Source organism: Larimichthys crocea, chromosome XII, assembly GCF_000972845.2.
Source record: "Larimichthys crocea isolate SSNF chromosome XII, L_crocea_2.0, whole genome shotgun sequence".
NCBI classification, from domain to species: domain Eukaryota; kingdom Metazoa; phylum Chordata; class Actinopteri; family Sciaenidae; genus Larimichthys; species Larimichthys crocea.
The window spans coordinates 14,221,549-14,237,614 of NC_040022.1; the positions used below are offsets into that span (position 1 = coordinate 14,221,549).

The 16,066-nt window shown below is 40.7% G+C and overlaps 3 protein-coding genes across 3 annotated transcripts; 1 reads left to right on the top strand and 2 right to left on the bottom strand.

Moving 5' to 3' along the window:
• The first annotated feature begins 1,600 nt into the window (after nucleotides 1-1,600).
• Nucleotides 1,601-6,946, top strand: LOC104936623 (zona pellucida sperm-binding protein 3). The gene is made up of 8 exons (XM_010752689.3): nucleotides 1,601-2,192; nucleotides 3,256-3,371; nucleotides 3,482-3,585; nucleotides 4,690-4,867; nucleotides 5,012-5,129; nucleotides 5,913-5,998; nucleotides 6,133-6,404; nucleotides 6,574-6,946. The coding sequence occupies exons 1-8, from the start codon at nucleotides 1,806-1,808 to the stop codon at nucleotides 6,678-6,680; spliced, it is 1,368 nt and encodes a 455-aa protein (XP_010750991.2). The 5' UTR covers nucleotides 1,601-1,805; the 3' UTR covers nucleotides 6,681-6,946.
• Nucleotides 6,947-8,899: 1,953 nt separating this feature from the next.
• On the bottom strand, nucleotides 8,900-10,593 carry LOC113747138 (ADP-ribosylation factor-like protein 14). The gene has a single exon (XM_027285699.1). It carries the CDS (start codon nucleotides 10,316-10,318, stop codon nucleotides 9,713-9,715), a length of 606 nt encoding a protein of 201 aa, XP_027141500.1. The 5' UTR covers nucleotides 10,319-10,593; the 3' UTR covers nucleotides 8,900-9,712.
• A 4,598-nt stretch (nucleotides 10,594-15,191) lies between these two features.
• On the bottom strand, nucleotides 15,192-15,984 carry LOC109139260 (ADP-ribosylation factor-like protein 14). Its single transcript, XM_019262127.2, has one exon. The coding sequence runs from the start codon at nucleotides 15,912-15,914 to the stop codon at nucleotides 15,309-15,311; it is 606 nt and encodes a 201-aa protein (XP_019117672.1). The 5' UTR covers nucleotides 15,915-15,984; the 3' UTR covers nucleotides 15,192-15,308.
• Between the last annotated feature and the right edge of the window lie 82 nt (nucleotides 15,985-16,066).

Here is a 16,066-nt window from a genome sequence, read left to right on the forward strand (position 1 = left end):
AAAATAGAGTAACAACTGAATTAACGTGAAAGTCTATAGAAGTACAGGAGCTGGTTACGTATCACTCTCTTGAACATCTACACAGACGTGCAAGAAGTAAATAGACACCTTCATTCAAATTCAAATTAAAAGGTGTCTATTTACGTCTTGCATGTTTGTGTATAAGTTTACAAGTGTTTAGTTTCATTAATAGACTTGACAGTTAATAACCCATAAAGTTGTACTTCTATTTTTCCTACGAAGATCTCTGTTATTTAATGCTTTATCTCTGACTGATGTCCAATGCAGCATCTTTTTAAAAGATTATTAGCATAGATTAAATTCTATCCTATCTGTTTTTTCACTTCCTCTTAGTAAGCTTCAATTTCATACCGTTGTACACTTGCATTGCAATGTGTATTGATATCATTTCCTTATTTCCAAATGGTTCTTTTCTTTTTAGTAATGCACAGTAATATCACAACTGATATTCAGTATAACATGACGACCTCAGTGCGATATCGCTTTGGTGGAAATATTGGTAGAATTTTTCTTCCGTGTGATAAAATCAAACATGTTTAATAATATCAGAAGGTGGGTGCACTGTCTTTAGCACCAAACAGGAAGCAGGAGTAGCTACTTTATGTAACAGCTAAAAAAAACTCCTAAAATACCGTCACACACAGTAAAGACATTACAGGCGATGAACTAACAGTGTTTTGGGTCAGTGTTTAATTCGGCGTGTATCTGATCTGATCTACCAAGGAAAATTCTCATTTTTGAATTTTTGTTATCCCTCATTCCCAACGAGTTGTTGAGATGTTGGAGTCCAAAATGTCTTTGTACATATAATAGATCATAGATAGACATGGATCTCCTATTGGGTGTTTATAGGGTTATACGTTTTTATGGAAATGTAAGGAATAATTAAAATGACACTAGGAGGCTTGGTGTAGAGAGCTTTAGTTTAATTCAGACATAGGTACATTAGGTGATTATTGTTGACTGTTGTTAGTTATTGATGATCAGCTAATCTTATTCAGTTCATGCAGTAAATGGTTGCCTCTTGTGTGTGTTACTAAACTACTTGTAGAAATATGTTCTTCTTTGTGGTACAAAGTTGGATACAAGCTAAGATTGATGATGACTACGGTCATTGGAAAACCTGTAAAGTGGAGTGACACATACAAGGTCCCAGTGCTGACTCATGAAATGACTCCTGTCCAAAGCTTTACTTCATCTAACTCAGTTGCATCCATTTTTGTAGTTTTGATGCCACCTAGTGGAACAGTTAGCTCGTAGCTCATAATATAAACGCAACTCTTTTATTTCCGCACCAATTTTTCATGAATAGAAATAAAAGATCACCCTCTATGCACAGAAAATGACTATTTCTGTCTATTTATTTATCTTTACTGCATTATTATAGATGATAGGAGGGCAAAGTCGTGACCCGCCCAACGCTGTCTCTGATTGGCTAGTACTCATTGCCTTCGCCGTTGTAAGCCAATCAGAAGCAGAGTAGGGCGGGTTTAATCAGCAACTTCATATGCCACAGGTAACACTTTTGGAAACAGAAATAAACGATTTGTGTGCACAGAGGAAGTCTTCTGCTTTAACTCGTGAAAAATTACTACATGTAAAGTTGTTAATCCAAAACATTTTTTTTTATGTCGACACATTTCAAAGCAGGCCTATAATCAGTCCAACCCTGCGGCCAGGTGTGTCTGAGGCGTTCAAATCAGCACAGATTACTCACAGCTGTGGTGATATGTTCACGGGTTGTAGGACTCCACGCCACTCCAAAGCTGCTGCAGGCCAAAAAAATGGACTTTCAAAACAAATATTTTTGGTGGATTATCATCCTTATCTCACTTTTCACACTCACAGAAAGCCGATTTTTGTACACCGCGACAAACTCCCACACTCCAGGTAGGACTCCTGCTGACATCCAGCCTCAATTAGACAGCAAACAGCAGCAAAATGAGGAGTTCATTGCTGGGCCTCGACCTATCGTGGTTAACTGTTACCCGGACTCGATGGAGGTTGTGGTGCAGGCGGACATGTTTGAGAAAGGCCTTCAGGTGGACGGGAGACATCTGCGCCTGGGCTTGGATTCAGCTGTTGAGGGGAGTGCATGTGGAGCAGTCCCATCAGGAGAGGCGGAATTCACCATCAGGGCCCATCTGATGGACTGCGGAACTCAACTCTCAGTAAGTTCTGTTGTTTTATGGGGCGCATCTAAAGTAAACATGCAGAAATGCATCACAAATTCATCTGCTCTGAGACAATTTATACTCTAAAAAGTTTGTCTTTTTATATTGCTGTGTAGAATTATATTCAAATCAAATTTTATTTGTAAAGCCCAAAGTCATGAAATACATTTGCCTCTGAGGGCTTTACAATCTGTACAGGGAGTGACACCCTCTGTCCTTAGACAGTGAAGAAAAACTTTCCCACAAAAAACCCTTTAACAGGGAAAAAAGGTGGAAGAAACCTCAGGAAGAGCCACAGAGGAGGGGTCCCTCTCCCAGGACGGATAGACGTGCAATAGATGTCACGTGTACAGAACAAATCAACACAAACATATTGTACAATTACAATTACAATGAATGATAAATTACAATGAATGATAAAATGATTACAGTAGTGGAACCTGTGATGGAGAGAGACACAGATGCACAGCAGCAGCAAATCATAAACTAACTATAAACTGTAATGGAGATATGGTAGCAATAATGACGGTAGTAATATGTGTAGTGGACGTCATGCAGGAGCCACGATCCACAAGAACCTGCTGGACTTCAACCAATACCATGTCTGACGAGGCATAACCCTGAAATGGAGGAGGGGGCAGTCTAGTCCTATGGCAGCATAACTACAGTAAGGGATGACCTGAGCCAGCCCTAACTATAAGCTCTATCAAAAAGGAAAGTCTTAAGTCTACTCTTCAAAGTGTTGACCGTGTCTCCCTCCCGAACCCAGAATGGTAGTTTGTTCCACAGAAGAGGAGCCTGATAGCTGAAAGCTCTGGCTCCCAATCTACTTTTGTTCAGTGTTCTAGAGGGGTAGTAAGGTACTATGAGCTCTTTTAGATATGATGGTGCCTGACCATGAAGAGCTTTGTATGTAAGGAGAAGAGTTTCAAATTCTATTCTAGATTTAACAGGTAGCCAGTGCAAGGAAGCCAAAATGGGAGAGATGTGATCTCTGATCTTGGTTCCTGTCAGAACACGTGCATTTCTATTCTGAAAGACTAACATTGTTTTTTTTCAGTCAACAAAAGAGAAGATTATCTATTCTAATAATCTGATCTACTCACCTGAACCTTCATCTGATGGTTTGCTTAGACTCGATGGAGCAACTATTCCAGTTGAATGTCATTATGAAAAGTAAGTGATATGTATATTTTGTGTGTATGTGTCTGTACACAGTTGGAACCGGTATTCAGTCCATCTTGAACATTTGGACAATGCTAAGAATTATTCCTGAAATTTTCCAGGAGGTATGCTGTGGATGCCATTTCCCTGCATCCCACCTGGGTTCCTTTTGTTGCCAGGGCATCAGCAGAGAATCAGATAGACTTCAATATGCTTCTCATGACTGGTAATAAAACATTTTTCTTTCTGGTCTTATGCATCTTTAGAATGATGTAATGCTACATTTTCATGATTAATGCAGGGTGTCTGCGGGGTATTAAAAGGTAGTAAATCAACTTAGTGAAAACGAAGGCCCTTAAACTATTAAAAGGTATTAAATGTCTGATTGCGAGAATTTTTTTTTTTTTTTTTTTTTTTTTTTTTAAAGAATAGCACGTGATTTGTTGTAAGTTTGTTTGTTAAAAGTTTGCCAGAATCTATTACATACACAGTAGACTTATTTTCCATAGTGCACAGCGTAGACTCAGGACTGTTCTGTGTAGTTCATGCATTAGAGCTCTCCGCCTCTAATTCCGTCATTTAGAATTAACAGAGGCCATTTATGAGATCAATGTATATCCGAGGAGGGGGTGATGTTTTTATTGGCAGATTGTCACATCCGTTTTCAGAATAAGGCAGTCATGGAATATAATATTCATAACTATGATTTTATGCACGTATAATCACCTGAATCTGGAACCCAATCTTTTTTGTTTTGGTTACTTTCAAATGAGTCATATCTACAGTGGGAGCGGTCCTCTTCCATGGAGGCCACCATGTTGAAACGCCATGTTTCTACAGTAGCCTAGAACAGACAAAGTAAATTCTGACTGTGAACAGGGCCTTTCGAGTGTTGTGTGAGGAGTTTGCGAGCGTGATGTGAGGAGATTGCAATGCAGCGATTAGTCCACTAGATGCAACTAAATTCTACACACTGGACCTTTTTTAATATAAAATTTCTGTGCTGCTAGTATGCTCAGTACAACGCTCGAGCCCAGTCCCACCACCAGTCAAACTTCCACTGCAGCCATCGCATCTTCTCTGAAAGTCACTTTGAAAAAAAACGTCAGCTAAATTACTAAATGTAAATAACTAAGGGATTGACGGCATTTATCGATCCTGTTTTTGCTATATGACTAGAAGCAAGTTGAGGTTTTTAAAAAATATATAGAAGATATTAAATGGTATTAAAATTAACCTCAGGATTCCTGCATAAACCCTGTAATGAAAATCCCTGCTGTACAAGTATTTCTTGAATGTTTGGGTTTCTGTTTTTTTAATCCCATCACAGATGATTGGCAGTTTGAGAGGGGATCTTATTCTTACTTCCTGGGCGACCCCATTCATTTTGAAATTTTTGCCCTCATCCGTGACCACATGCCCCTGCGAGTCTATGTTGACCAATGTGTTGCCACAGCAACTCCTGATGCAGAGGCTACATTAAGATACATCTTTATTGAGCATTATGGGTGAGCTTCATAACCAGATCTTCCAACATCATTTTGCAACCATAAAAATGGAGATCGTTGTAGTTAAAATGATCAATCTAGCTTTTGTAATTCCTTTTCAACTTGAAGTGTATTCCCAACATTTGTTATCTTTTGGCCTAACAGATGTCTCACTGATGCTTACCTGACAAATTCAAGCTCCCATTTCCTGCCAAGAGTTGTAGAGCACAGGTTAAGGTTTCAGATTGATGCCTTCAGGTTCTACCAGATGCCCAGCAATCAGGTTGGCTCTTTTTTTTCTTTTAAGGTTTATCAACAACATCAAAATGATTAAATATCACATGGAATTATGTGGTTAAAAAAGGCAAAATGCATGAATCAGGCCCTTTGTGGTCAAATTAGTGCAAAGAAACTACTACTGAGGAAGAACAACAAGAATTGCTTGTACACAGAAAAACTAGGAATGGACATTAGACCAGTGGAAAGCTGTGCTTCGGCCTGAGTCAAATCTGAGATTTTTGTGTGAGACAGAGGCGAACAAATGGTATGTACATGTATGGTTCCCACCGTGAAGCATGAAGGAGATGATGGGCGTGCTTTGCCAGTGTCACTGTTGGCAATTTATTCAAAATTCAAGGCTAGCAAGGCCACCATAGCATTCTGCAGTGACTTACCATCCTAAGGTTTTGGGCTTAGTGGAACCATCACAAAACAACCTCCAGGCTATGTAAGGATTATTTAACCAACAAGGCGAGTGATAGATATAGAGAAAAACATCAAAAGTGCTCAGCATGTATGGTAACTTCTTCAACTGCTGGAAAAGCATTCCAGATGACTACCTCATGAGCGTGCAAAGCTGTCATCAAAGCAAAATGCACTGACTTTGTAGAATATAAAAACATTTTGGTTTGTTTACCGCATAATTCCATATATTTAATAGTTCTGATGTCTTCAGTGTTGATCTAAATGTAGAAAATAAACCATTGTATCATTCAATGTGTCCAAACGTGAAGTATAAAATCCGAAAGAGGTGCTTAATTGTATTTCACTCTGAACTCTCCCACAGGTCTACATAACCTGCTACGTTAAGGCTGTTCCGGTCATGTTAACTGTGAGCTCTCAGAACAGAGCATGCTCATTAATTGAGAACAGGTATTCTGCTTGTGATGTTCGCACACAGTGTCTTTTAGAAAATAAGTCGTAAACGTCTTCCTTCTGCAAAACATGCTACAAAGTGCAATGATTATGTCATTAAGATCACTTATTTTGAAAATTGCCTCATCTAGATGGAGGTCAGTTGATGGGAACGACCAGGCATGTAGAAGCTGTGATGTCTCCCATCAGGTTGAGGAACCTCTGTTCACTGAACCCCCTAAAACTACCATCAGTACAAAAGCATCGCCCTCCATGACTCCGCAGGAGAGTTTAGTCAACAACAGACATGAACACCACCCGGCCAGTTATTTACGTTTACGTCCAGGACTGCACCCGAGCCAACACAACAAACATCAGCAATCCTCTGCTGGAATGATGAAGAGAGGAGCAGAGTACAAAGCAGGTCAGTACAGCACCGGGTCCTTTCATGCAGAAATCTAAATGACTTGTTTAACAGTTCTTATGTTTGTTACTATAAATGCTGAATTGTTTTGTAATATACCAGTTTAATTACATACCTTAGTGCAGTTGTAAGAGACCCTTTCACATTTGATTTTTGATTTGTCTTACAGAGCAAACTATCCAGCTGGGGCCCATCACGGTTCTGCCTCCCAGCAAAACTGACACCAGGCCATCATATTCCAAAACGGTACTTTCACCAAAGGACACGAGCACCTGAGACTCAGGATAGCACACTGGAGAGTATTTTGAATTTAAAAGTATTCAATGCTGCCATGTACAGGACAACCAAACATTTTGGAGTTGACCGCCCCTGTGAATGCAGAGATTAATCTTGTTGTTCCAATTACTGTCTCGCTTTCAGTTTGTTTTTTTTTGTCTCCTGTGAACTCTGTCCTCTGCAAACATTTCCACATCCTTGTCACAATTTTTGTATATTCTGTACAAATGGCAAACCTTTTTGTTCTAATAAATATTTTACTTTAATTTGGCTTTTTTGTTTTTTATTGAGCCTGCTTACATGGAACATATGAGCATTGCAATTATCTCAATTAGTTATCTGATCTTTACAAAACCCAACATCCAGTACCTCTTTACCAAGAACTTGATACATCTTTGGCAAACAATGTAATTAGCATTGGATTTTAAGCACTCGGTCATTAGACAAAAGCAACAGAAGTGGATGTCAAAAGGCTGCTGTGTTTGTGCGTTTTAACACAAATGATGCATCCTTTTTGACATCCACTGTAAAGATTGATCTAACAGAATACCAGCTATTTTGAACTGTGGAGGAAAGCAGACGTGCTATTAGAGAGCACTTCCCTCCATTACTACCCGCAACCTACTTATCTTGTAGTCACTATTGATTAATCATTGTAAGTGTATGTTGGCTTCACCTTCCATATCCAGTAAAATAAGACACCACTCTCTTTAGTAATGGATTATTTGGAAAACTTTAGTTTTTTTAGCATCCTGGTAATTTAACTCTATTTGTATTAATTTCATAAAAAGTTGCTTATTGGTAGCTGTTGTGTGAAAGAAAGTGCCACTAGACTGTTGCAGTTTACCCAAGCCTTTCATTGAGACTTTGGACAAAAATCCTTGTTGATAGCCGCAGCACTTTGCACTTCAAGTTCAAGTTCAGCTTAATCAGCTTGAATGGACGTCGACAAAAAAACACTGAGGCCTTTTAAGGAAATACCTGACCGCTTAATGTGCACCCGTATTACTGCTGCAAATGGAAATTCTTTGTGTTCTTGCCAGCTCCGAGCACTTGGGTTATTTGGGTTTGTTTTTGTCAGCACCTCGGACAGCGCCCCTCATTGTTTTCCCCAGTGGGTGTGTTGAACGCTGTCCAAGGTGCTGGAGCATCAACGATGGCTTCTGTCTGCTAAGGTTTGGTTTTAATGTCCCCATTCACCTTCACGATTAGTCATTGGACATTTCCCAGTGCTTCTGACACGACTGGTCGATTTCTATGGCGCCTCTTTACTTTCATACTAAATGAATAAGCAGTTGTTTGTAAGCCTGTGTTTACGAGTTCAATATACCCGCTAAGTGCACAATAAATCAAGGGCGTACTGAAGTACACACAGAAGTTAACGACAAGCGTATTGGCAAATTCAAATGTTTTAGTAAGAAACAGTGAGTAGTGACTATTCAAACTGGGATATACTGTATTGTTTTGTCTGTTTCTCTCCTCTTTTTGTTTCTGGATGTTCTCTGGACATGCGGGTACGTTAATGATGGCTCTGCGTCATCGTTTCAACCAACGCATCTTTCAGCGTCTTCTCCACAAGTGAATCGACTCGCCTGCACCCTGTGTCCCAAGCCTAACTATTGATTCTCTGGATCACTTCTCGTCCTTTTGAAAACAACAGCGATGTTTTTCTACAAATACCAAGCGCTGATTGTGTTCGCTGCCTGCTTTCTTGTTCGCACGGTTGTTTATTCCATCCGAAAATGTGGACATGACTTGTGTCGGGATGAGCAGGTCTGTTGCGCACAGGATAACAACACCACTGCGGTCACTTGTTGCAGGCAATTCGTGGACAGCACTTACTACAACATCGCCATGGTTACCCGGAAACTTTCCGGGGTACTTATTATGCTGCTTCTGTTCGCTGTGGGATACTTTGTCCAGCGAGTGTTGTGCTCCAGATCCAGGCAGCTCACCCCGCCGCATATTGAACATCCAACTGTTACCACATCACAAGAACCGCTGGTGGAGTGCAGTGCACCGGAGAGCTCGATGGATCCAGCTCCTGCTGCTCAGCTGCCCTCGTACGAGGAATGCAAAGGTCTGCCGACATATGAAGAAACAGTGCGGGATGGGAGCAGAGGACGAGCGGAGTGCAGCATGGGACAAACTACATGACAAGGACGTCGGCTGGATAAATTGCGGCTTTGCTACCACAATAGATTTGATATTGTATTTTATATCATTATGATGAGTTTAAAACAAACCGTCCAGGACTGTTTGATATTTTTTCTGCAGCAGTCTGAACTTTTGCCTTCGTCTACATGGCCAACGATTGTATCGTCCATTGTTCCAGTTGTTCCACGGAATGTATCCGCTATTGCACAACTTTGGTTCAATTTTCTAACACAGCACGCTTAATTAATGTCAGGACTAGAAAAATCTCTTTGGCTGATGTGTATTATCCTCCGGCATGACACTAAATGCAAATTTGGTAGAAATAAAGAAAAGAAAACGCGGTTTATCAATGAATACCTGTTTATAACTGCAATATTTATGAATATGGCATTATTTACAAGTCAGCCAAAGAGATTTTTACTACCGTAGCAGCACTCTCTGTATCTTCAAAAACCTATATGCACTTGTTTTTGTGACTTATCTCGCTGATATTGTTGCTGTATCAGTCGGATGCCTCTATGAACCCGAGAGTTTAGTTATTTAATAACAAAGAAGCTATGCATATGCTGCGTGTGGTACTCAGCAGTGGTTTTAATGCACAGTAATAGACTCCATAGTGTCTTGTGTTTCCTGTGGTATCATAAGAACTGGTCTAACACATCCACTCACTCTAAAGTAGCTTGTAAGATTCTGTAGTACTTGGATACTAAAGGCCTGTATGCGCGTAAAGGACATGTAAAGACGTAACCAGAAGGTCTGATCTCTTTAAATGTGATTTATTGTTGGTATAAATGAGTTTAGATTGATTGCATAACCTTGTAATTTAATTTGTCTGATTGTCATTGATTTGAAATCACATTTTATATAATTAAAATTTAATGTCTGGTAGTCGATCTGATGTAGTGCACTGTCTCCTTAATATTATCTTTCATCGCCACAGTGTCTGAAGGGAGTTTGACCATTTGGACCACTCGTCTGAAGGCCTCCTCAACTCCAACTCCCGTCGATGCGGAACAAGGCTGGACGAACCAATCTCGAGTTGTGCCAATCTTCTTCATGTTAAATCTGTCCTTGATTTCAGTGACAGTCAGAGCGCCGTTCACGTCCTGTTTGTTGGCGAGAAGTATCAGCGGTCGTCCTCTCAGCTGATCGCTCCTCAGCGTGTTCTCCAGCTCCCTTCGCGCCTCCTCCAGACGATCCATGTCCGAGCTGTCCACAACAAACACGACAGCTGCTGCGTCCTGGTGGAAACTCTTCCAATGTTCGCGCATCTTTCCCTGACCACCGACATCCCACACGGTCAAAGCGATGTTCTTCCTGTTCTTTTTCGCATCGAGCATTTCCACGTTGAAGCCGACGGTAGGCACGGTGCTGACACACGCGTTGTGTTTGAGTTTGTAGAGGAGGGTCGATTTTCCAGCGTTGTCCAGACCCAGAAGGAGAACTTGGACTTCTGGTTGTTTGGAACCTCGCAGTCCCATGTCGATGTGGAGAGATAAAGACAGTCAACACAAGTGGGATAGGCACATCTTCCACCTACAGTGCTCTTTTGACGCAGTGTTTGCTTAGTGCGTTGCCTGGAGTTTAATAGATAAGCCATTAGCTCCATGCTCACCATAAACTCGCAGCTCGTCGATAAGGCGCAAGGGGGCAACGTTTGTTTGTTTTATTTACCCTGAGTCATGTTCTTCTGCGTGAAATGACGTGATAATCTTGTCATGTAAGGGCCACAAAAGGTTATTTAAGTGATTTTATTGAAAGACATTCTGCAACTTGTGTTATAATTTAAGATGGAGTCTTTATGAGGATACAAAAACAGGAATGAGCCAACACAAGAAACATCAGCAATACTGGATTGATGACGAGAGGAGCAGAGTACAAAGCAGGTCAGCACAGCACCGGGTCCTTTTGTGTAGGAATCTAAATGACTTGTTTAACAGTTCTTATGTTTGTTACTATAAATGCTGAATTGTTTTGTAATATACCCGTTTATTTACATACCTTAGTGCAGTTGTAAGAGACTTTTTCACATTTGATTTTTGATTTGTCTTACAGAGCAAACTATCCAGCTGGGGCCCATCAGGGTCCTGCCTCCCAGCAAAACTGACAACAGGCCATCATATTCCAAAACGGTACTTTCACCAAAGGACACGACCACCTGAGACTCAGGATAGCACACTGGAGAGTATTTTGAATTTAAAAGTATTCAGTGCTGCCATGTACAGGACAACCAAACATTTTTCAGGGTTTTTTTTTTTTTGCCTCCTTTGAACTCTGTCCTCTGCAAACATTTCCACATCATAGTTGTGTATATTCTGTGCAAATGGTAAACCTTTTTTTTTAAATAAATATTTTACTTTAATGTAGCTTTTTTGTTTTTTATTGAGCCTGCTTACACGGATCATATGAGCATTACAATTATCTCAATTAGTTGATATCTGATCTTTATGAAACCCAACATCCAGTACCTCTTTACCAAGAACTTGATACATCTTTAGCTAAATGTATTTGGGTTTTAAGCACTCAAAGTCATTAGACAAAAGCAACAGAAGTGGATGTCAAAAGGCTGCTGTGTGTTTGTGCATTTTAACACAAATACACAACCGATGCATCCTTTTTGACATCCACTGTAAAGACTGATCTAACAGAATACCAGCTATTTTGAACTGTGGTGGAAAGCAGACGTGCTATTAGAGAGCACTTCCCTCCATTACTACCCACAACCTACTTATCTTGTAGTCACTTTATTGATTAATCACTGTAAGTTTATGTTTGCTTCACCTTCCATATCCAGTCAAATTAGACACTGCTTTCTTTAGTAATGAATTATTTGGAAAACTGTATGTAGTTTTTTAGCATCCTGGTAATTTAACTCTATTTGTATTAATTTCATAAAAAGTTGCTTATTGGTAGCTGTTGTGTGAAAGAAAGTGCCACTAGACTGTTGCAGTTTACCCAAGCCTTTCATTGAGACTTTGGACAAAAATCCTTGTTGATAGTCGCAGCACTTTGCACTTCCAACATCATAATCAGCTTAAATGGACGTCGACAAAAAACACCGAGGCCTTTTTAAGGAAATACCTGACCGCTTAATGTGCACCCGTATTACTGCTGCAAATGGAAATTCTTTGTGGTCTTGCCAGCTCCGAGCACTTGGGTTATTTGGGTTTGTTTGTGTCAGCACCTCGGACAGCGCCCCTCATTGTTTTCCCCAGTGGGTGTGTTGAACGCTGTCCAAGGTGCTGGAGCATCAACGATGGCTTCTGTCTGCTGAGGTTTGGTTTTAATGTCCCCATTCACCTTCACGATTAGTCATTGGACATTTCCCAGTGCTTCTGACACGACTGGTCGATTTCTATGGCGCCTGTTTACTTTCATACTAAATGAATAAGCAGTTGTTTGTAAGCCTGTGTTTACGAGTTACTTCGTTACCTTAGTTTAAGTGGAATTTTTGGGTATTTATACTTCACTGGAGTAATTATTTTTCAGCCGACTTTTTACTTCTGCTCCTTACATTTTCACACAATTATCTGTACTTTCTACTCCTTACATTTTTTAAACAGTCTCGTTACTTGATTTCCGTCATTGAGACTTCACAGAGGCGACACATGAGATCAACATAGATCGGAGGAGAACAAAAAAGTGTTGATGGCTGATTTTTTTATTGGCAGATTATCACACTCTACAGCCAATGGTATCGTCCACAGCGTGTGCGCGCCTGACCAATGGCAGTGTAATGACCCACACAGGGTCGTGACTGCGTCACAGAGCTGTGACGTCACTTTGAGACTAAGTTAAAGTTGAGTCGACACGTGAGAACTTGTCTGACACAGAGAGTCTCCTGTTGTTGTGTGTCTGGACTTTGTCTGCAGTGTGTCTTCATTCAGCTGCTCTCCCCTGGCACTGTGATTTACCATGGTTACAGATACGCCCTGAAACTTTATAATAATGACCAATAAGGTTTTAATTGGTATGAGTGTACAAAATCGTGAATGAAGCCTGATTGTACCTCAATGTTGAAATCTTGAATTTAGCATATATAACAAATGTAAAGCCTCAAAGCTTCCCTTTGATTATTAACAGTATGTAGTGATGGCAGAAATGTGAGAGCTCAGCATCACAATGAAACTGTCACAAGGCTGCAAAAGTTGCTCTTAATCCTGGTGCTGCTTGTTTGATGTATTTTTTATGTTAAATGATAAGAGGCTCACTGGAAACGATATTAATAATAATGATTAATAATGATGATGATGACGATGAGAAGAAGAAGCAGAAAAATAACGTAGTAATAAGTTCTGTCGATGGTTGATCATTTGAAAGAGTAAAACTTGAGACGAGCTTGGGAGAAAAAAAAAGTGTGAGTTTGATTTCGTAGATTAAAAACTACACTGAAAAGCCAATAAAGAAAAGTGTGAACAGAACAGCTCTTTATAGCAGCACCCTGTAAAACACTGTTGGTCAAGTATTTAAACTTGATGTCTGCATTAAAGAACATGGTTATGAGTGGAGTGGGTCTGTAAATCGTATCTTTTTTTTTTCTTTTTTTTTCTTTTGTGTCAAGTTACGTTACCTGTAACATGTTTCACAAATAGCAAAAAAAACATCAAATGTTATAGGCCCGCACCACAGGGGCCTATAACATTAATGGCTTTTTTTTCTTTACATTGCTTTTACTTTTATAATTTAAGTAGTTTTGAAGCCAGTACTTTTACACTTCTACTTGAGTAAAAAGCTTGAGTTGATACTTCAACTTCTACAGAAGTCTTTTTTAACCATAGTATCTTTGGTAATGAATGTGAATACTTTTGACACCTCTGCTGAAGTGCACACAGGAGATAACGACAAGCGTATTGGCATATTCAAATGTTTTAGAGAGAAACAGTGAGTACTGACTATTCAAACTGGGATATACTGTATTGTTTTGTCTGTTTCTCTTCTTTTTGTTTCTGGATGTTCTCTGAGCATGCGGGTGCGTTAATGATGGCTCTGCGTCATCGTTTCAACCAACGCATCTTTCAGCGTCTTCTCCACAAATGAATCGACTCGCCTGCACCCTGTTTCCCAAGCCTAACTATTGATTCTCTGGATCATTTCTCGTCCTTTTTGAAAACAACAGCGATGTTTTTCTACAAATACCAAGCGCTGATTGTGTTCACTGCCTGCTTTCTTGTTCGCACGGTTGTTTATTCCATCCGAAAATGTGGACATGACTTGTGTCGGGATGAGCAGGTCTGTTGCGCACAGGATAACAACACCACTGCGGTCACTTGTTGCAGGAAATTCGTGGACAGCACTTCCTACAATATCAAAAGCCTGAAACTTCCCTGGGGGCCTATTATCCTGCTTCTGGTCGTTGTGGGATACTATGTCCAGCGAGTGTTGTGCTCCAGATCCAGGCAGCTCACCCCGCCACATATTGAACAACCACCTGTTACCACATCACAAGAACCACTGGTGGAGTGCAGTGCACCGGAGAGCTCGATGGATCCAGCTCCTGCTGATCAGCTGCCCTCGTACGAGGAATGCAAAGGTCTGCCGACATATGAAGAAACAGTGCGGGATGGGAGCAGAGGACGAGCGGAGTGCAGCATGGGACAAACTACATGACAAGGACGTCGGCTGGATAAATTGCGGCTTTGCTACCACGGTAGATTTTTTTCTGCAGCAGTCTGAACTTTTGCCTTTGTCTGTGGCCAAAGATTGTATCGCCCATTGTTCCAGTTGTTCCACGGAATGTATCCGCTATTGCACAACTTTGGTTCCGTTTTCTAACACGGCAGTCTCAATTAATGGCTTACTGCTAATAAATCATCTATAGCAATGCTTTATCAGAACCTCTGGGTTGTCAGGACTAGAAAAATCTCTTTGGCTGATGTGTATTATCCTCCAGCATGACACTAAATGCAGATTTATTAATGAATACCTGTTTATAACGGCAATATTTATGAATATGGCATTATTTACAAGTCAGCCAAAGAGATTTTTACTACCGTAGCAGCACTCTCTCTATCTTCAAAAACCTATATGCACTTGTTTTTGTGACTTAATGCGTTGATATTGTTGCTGTATCAGTCTGATGCCTCTATGAACCCGAGAGTTTAGTGTAAACGACTGTGTGAGATAATAGAGTTCTGTTTAATAACTGAAAGAAGCTATGCATAAGCTGTGTGTGGTACTCAGCAGTGGTTTTAATGCACAGCAATAGACTCCATAGTGTCTTGTGTTTCCTGTGGTATCATAAGAACTGGCCTAACACATCCACTCACTCTAAAGGAGCTTGTAAGATTCTGTAGTACTTGGATACTAAAGGCCTGTATGCGCGTAAAGGACATGTAAAGACGTAACCAGAAGGTCTGATCTCTTTAAATATGATTTATTGTTGGTATAAATGAGTTTAGATTGATTGCATATCCTTGTAATTTAATTTGTCTGATTGTCAATGATTTGAAATCACATTTTATATAATAAAATTTAATGTCTGGTAGTCGATCTGATGTAGTGCACTGTCTCCTTAATATTATCTTTCATCGCCACAGTGTCTGAAGGGAGTTTGACCATTTGGACCACTCGTCTGAAGGCCTCCTCAACTCCAACTCCCGTCGATGCGGAACAAGGCTGGACGAACCAATCTCGAGTTGTGCCAATCTTCTTCATGTTAAATCTGTCCTTGATTTCAGTGACAGTCAGAGCGCCGTTCACGTCCTGTTTGTTGGCGAGAAGTATCAGCGGTCGTCCTCTCAGCTGATCGCTCCTCAGCGTGTTCTCCAGCTCCCTTCGCGCCTCCTCCAGACGATCCATGTCCGAGCTGTCCACAACAAACACGACAGCTGCTGCGTCCTGGTGGAAACTCTTCCAATGTTCGCGCATCTTTCCCTGACCACCGACATCCCACACGGTCAAAGCGATGTTCTTCCTGTTCTTTTTCGCATCGAGCATTTCCACGTTGAAGCCGATGGTAGGCACGGTGCTGACACACGCGTTGTGTTTGAGTTTGTAGAGGAGGGTCGATTTTCCAGCGTTGTCCAGACCCAGAAGGAGAACTTGGACTTCTGGCTGTTTGGAACCTCGCAGTCCCATGTCGACGTGGAGAGATAAAGACAGTCAACACAAGTGGGATAGGCACATCTTCCACCTACAGTGCTCTTTTGACGCAGTGTTTGCTTAGTGCGTTGCCTGGAGTTTAATAGATAAGCCATTAGCTCCATGCTGACCATAAACTCGCAGCTCGC

Excerpts from the sequence above, each read along its gene's own strand:
- LOC104936623 (XM_010752689.3), top strand. The coding sequence starts at position 1,806 with ATGGACTTTCAAAACAAATATTTTTGGTGGATTATCATCCTTATCTCA. Across the intron at positions 3,372-3,481 it reads GTTGAATGTCATTATGAAAA|GAGGTATGCTGTGGATGCCA; the intron begins GTAAGTGATATG and ends GAAATTTTCCAG. Across the intron at positions 5,999-6,132 it reads TGCTCATTAATTGAGAACAG|ATGGAGGTCAGTTGATGGGA; the intron begins GTATTCTGCTTG and ends TGCCTCATCTAG.
- LOC113747138 (XM_027285699.1), bottom strand. The coding sequence starts at position 10,318 with ATGGGACTGCGAGGTTCCAAACAACCAGAAGTCCAAGTTCTCCTTCTG.
- LOC109139260 (XM_019262127.2), bottom strand. The coding sequence starts at position 15,914 with ATGGGACTGCGAGGTTCCAAACAGCCAGAAGTCCAAGTTCTCCTTCTG.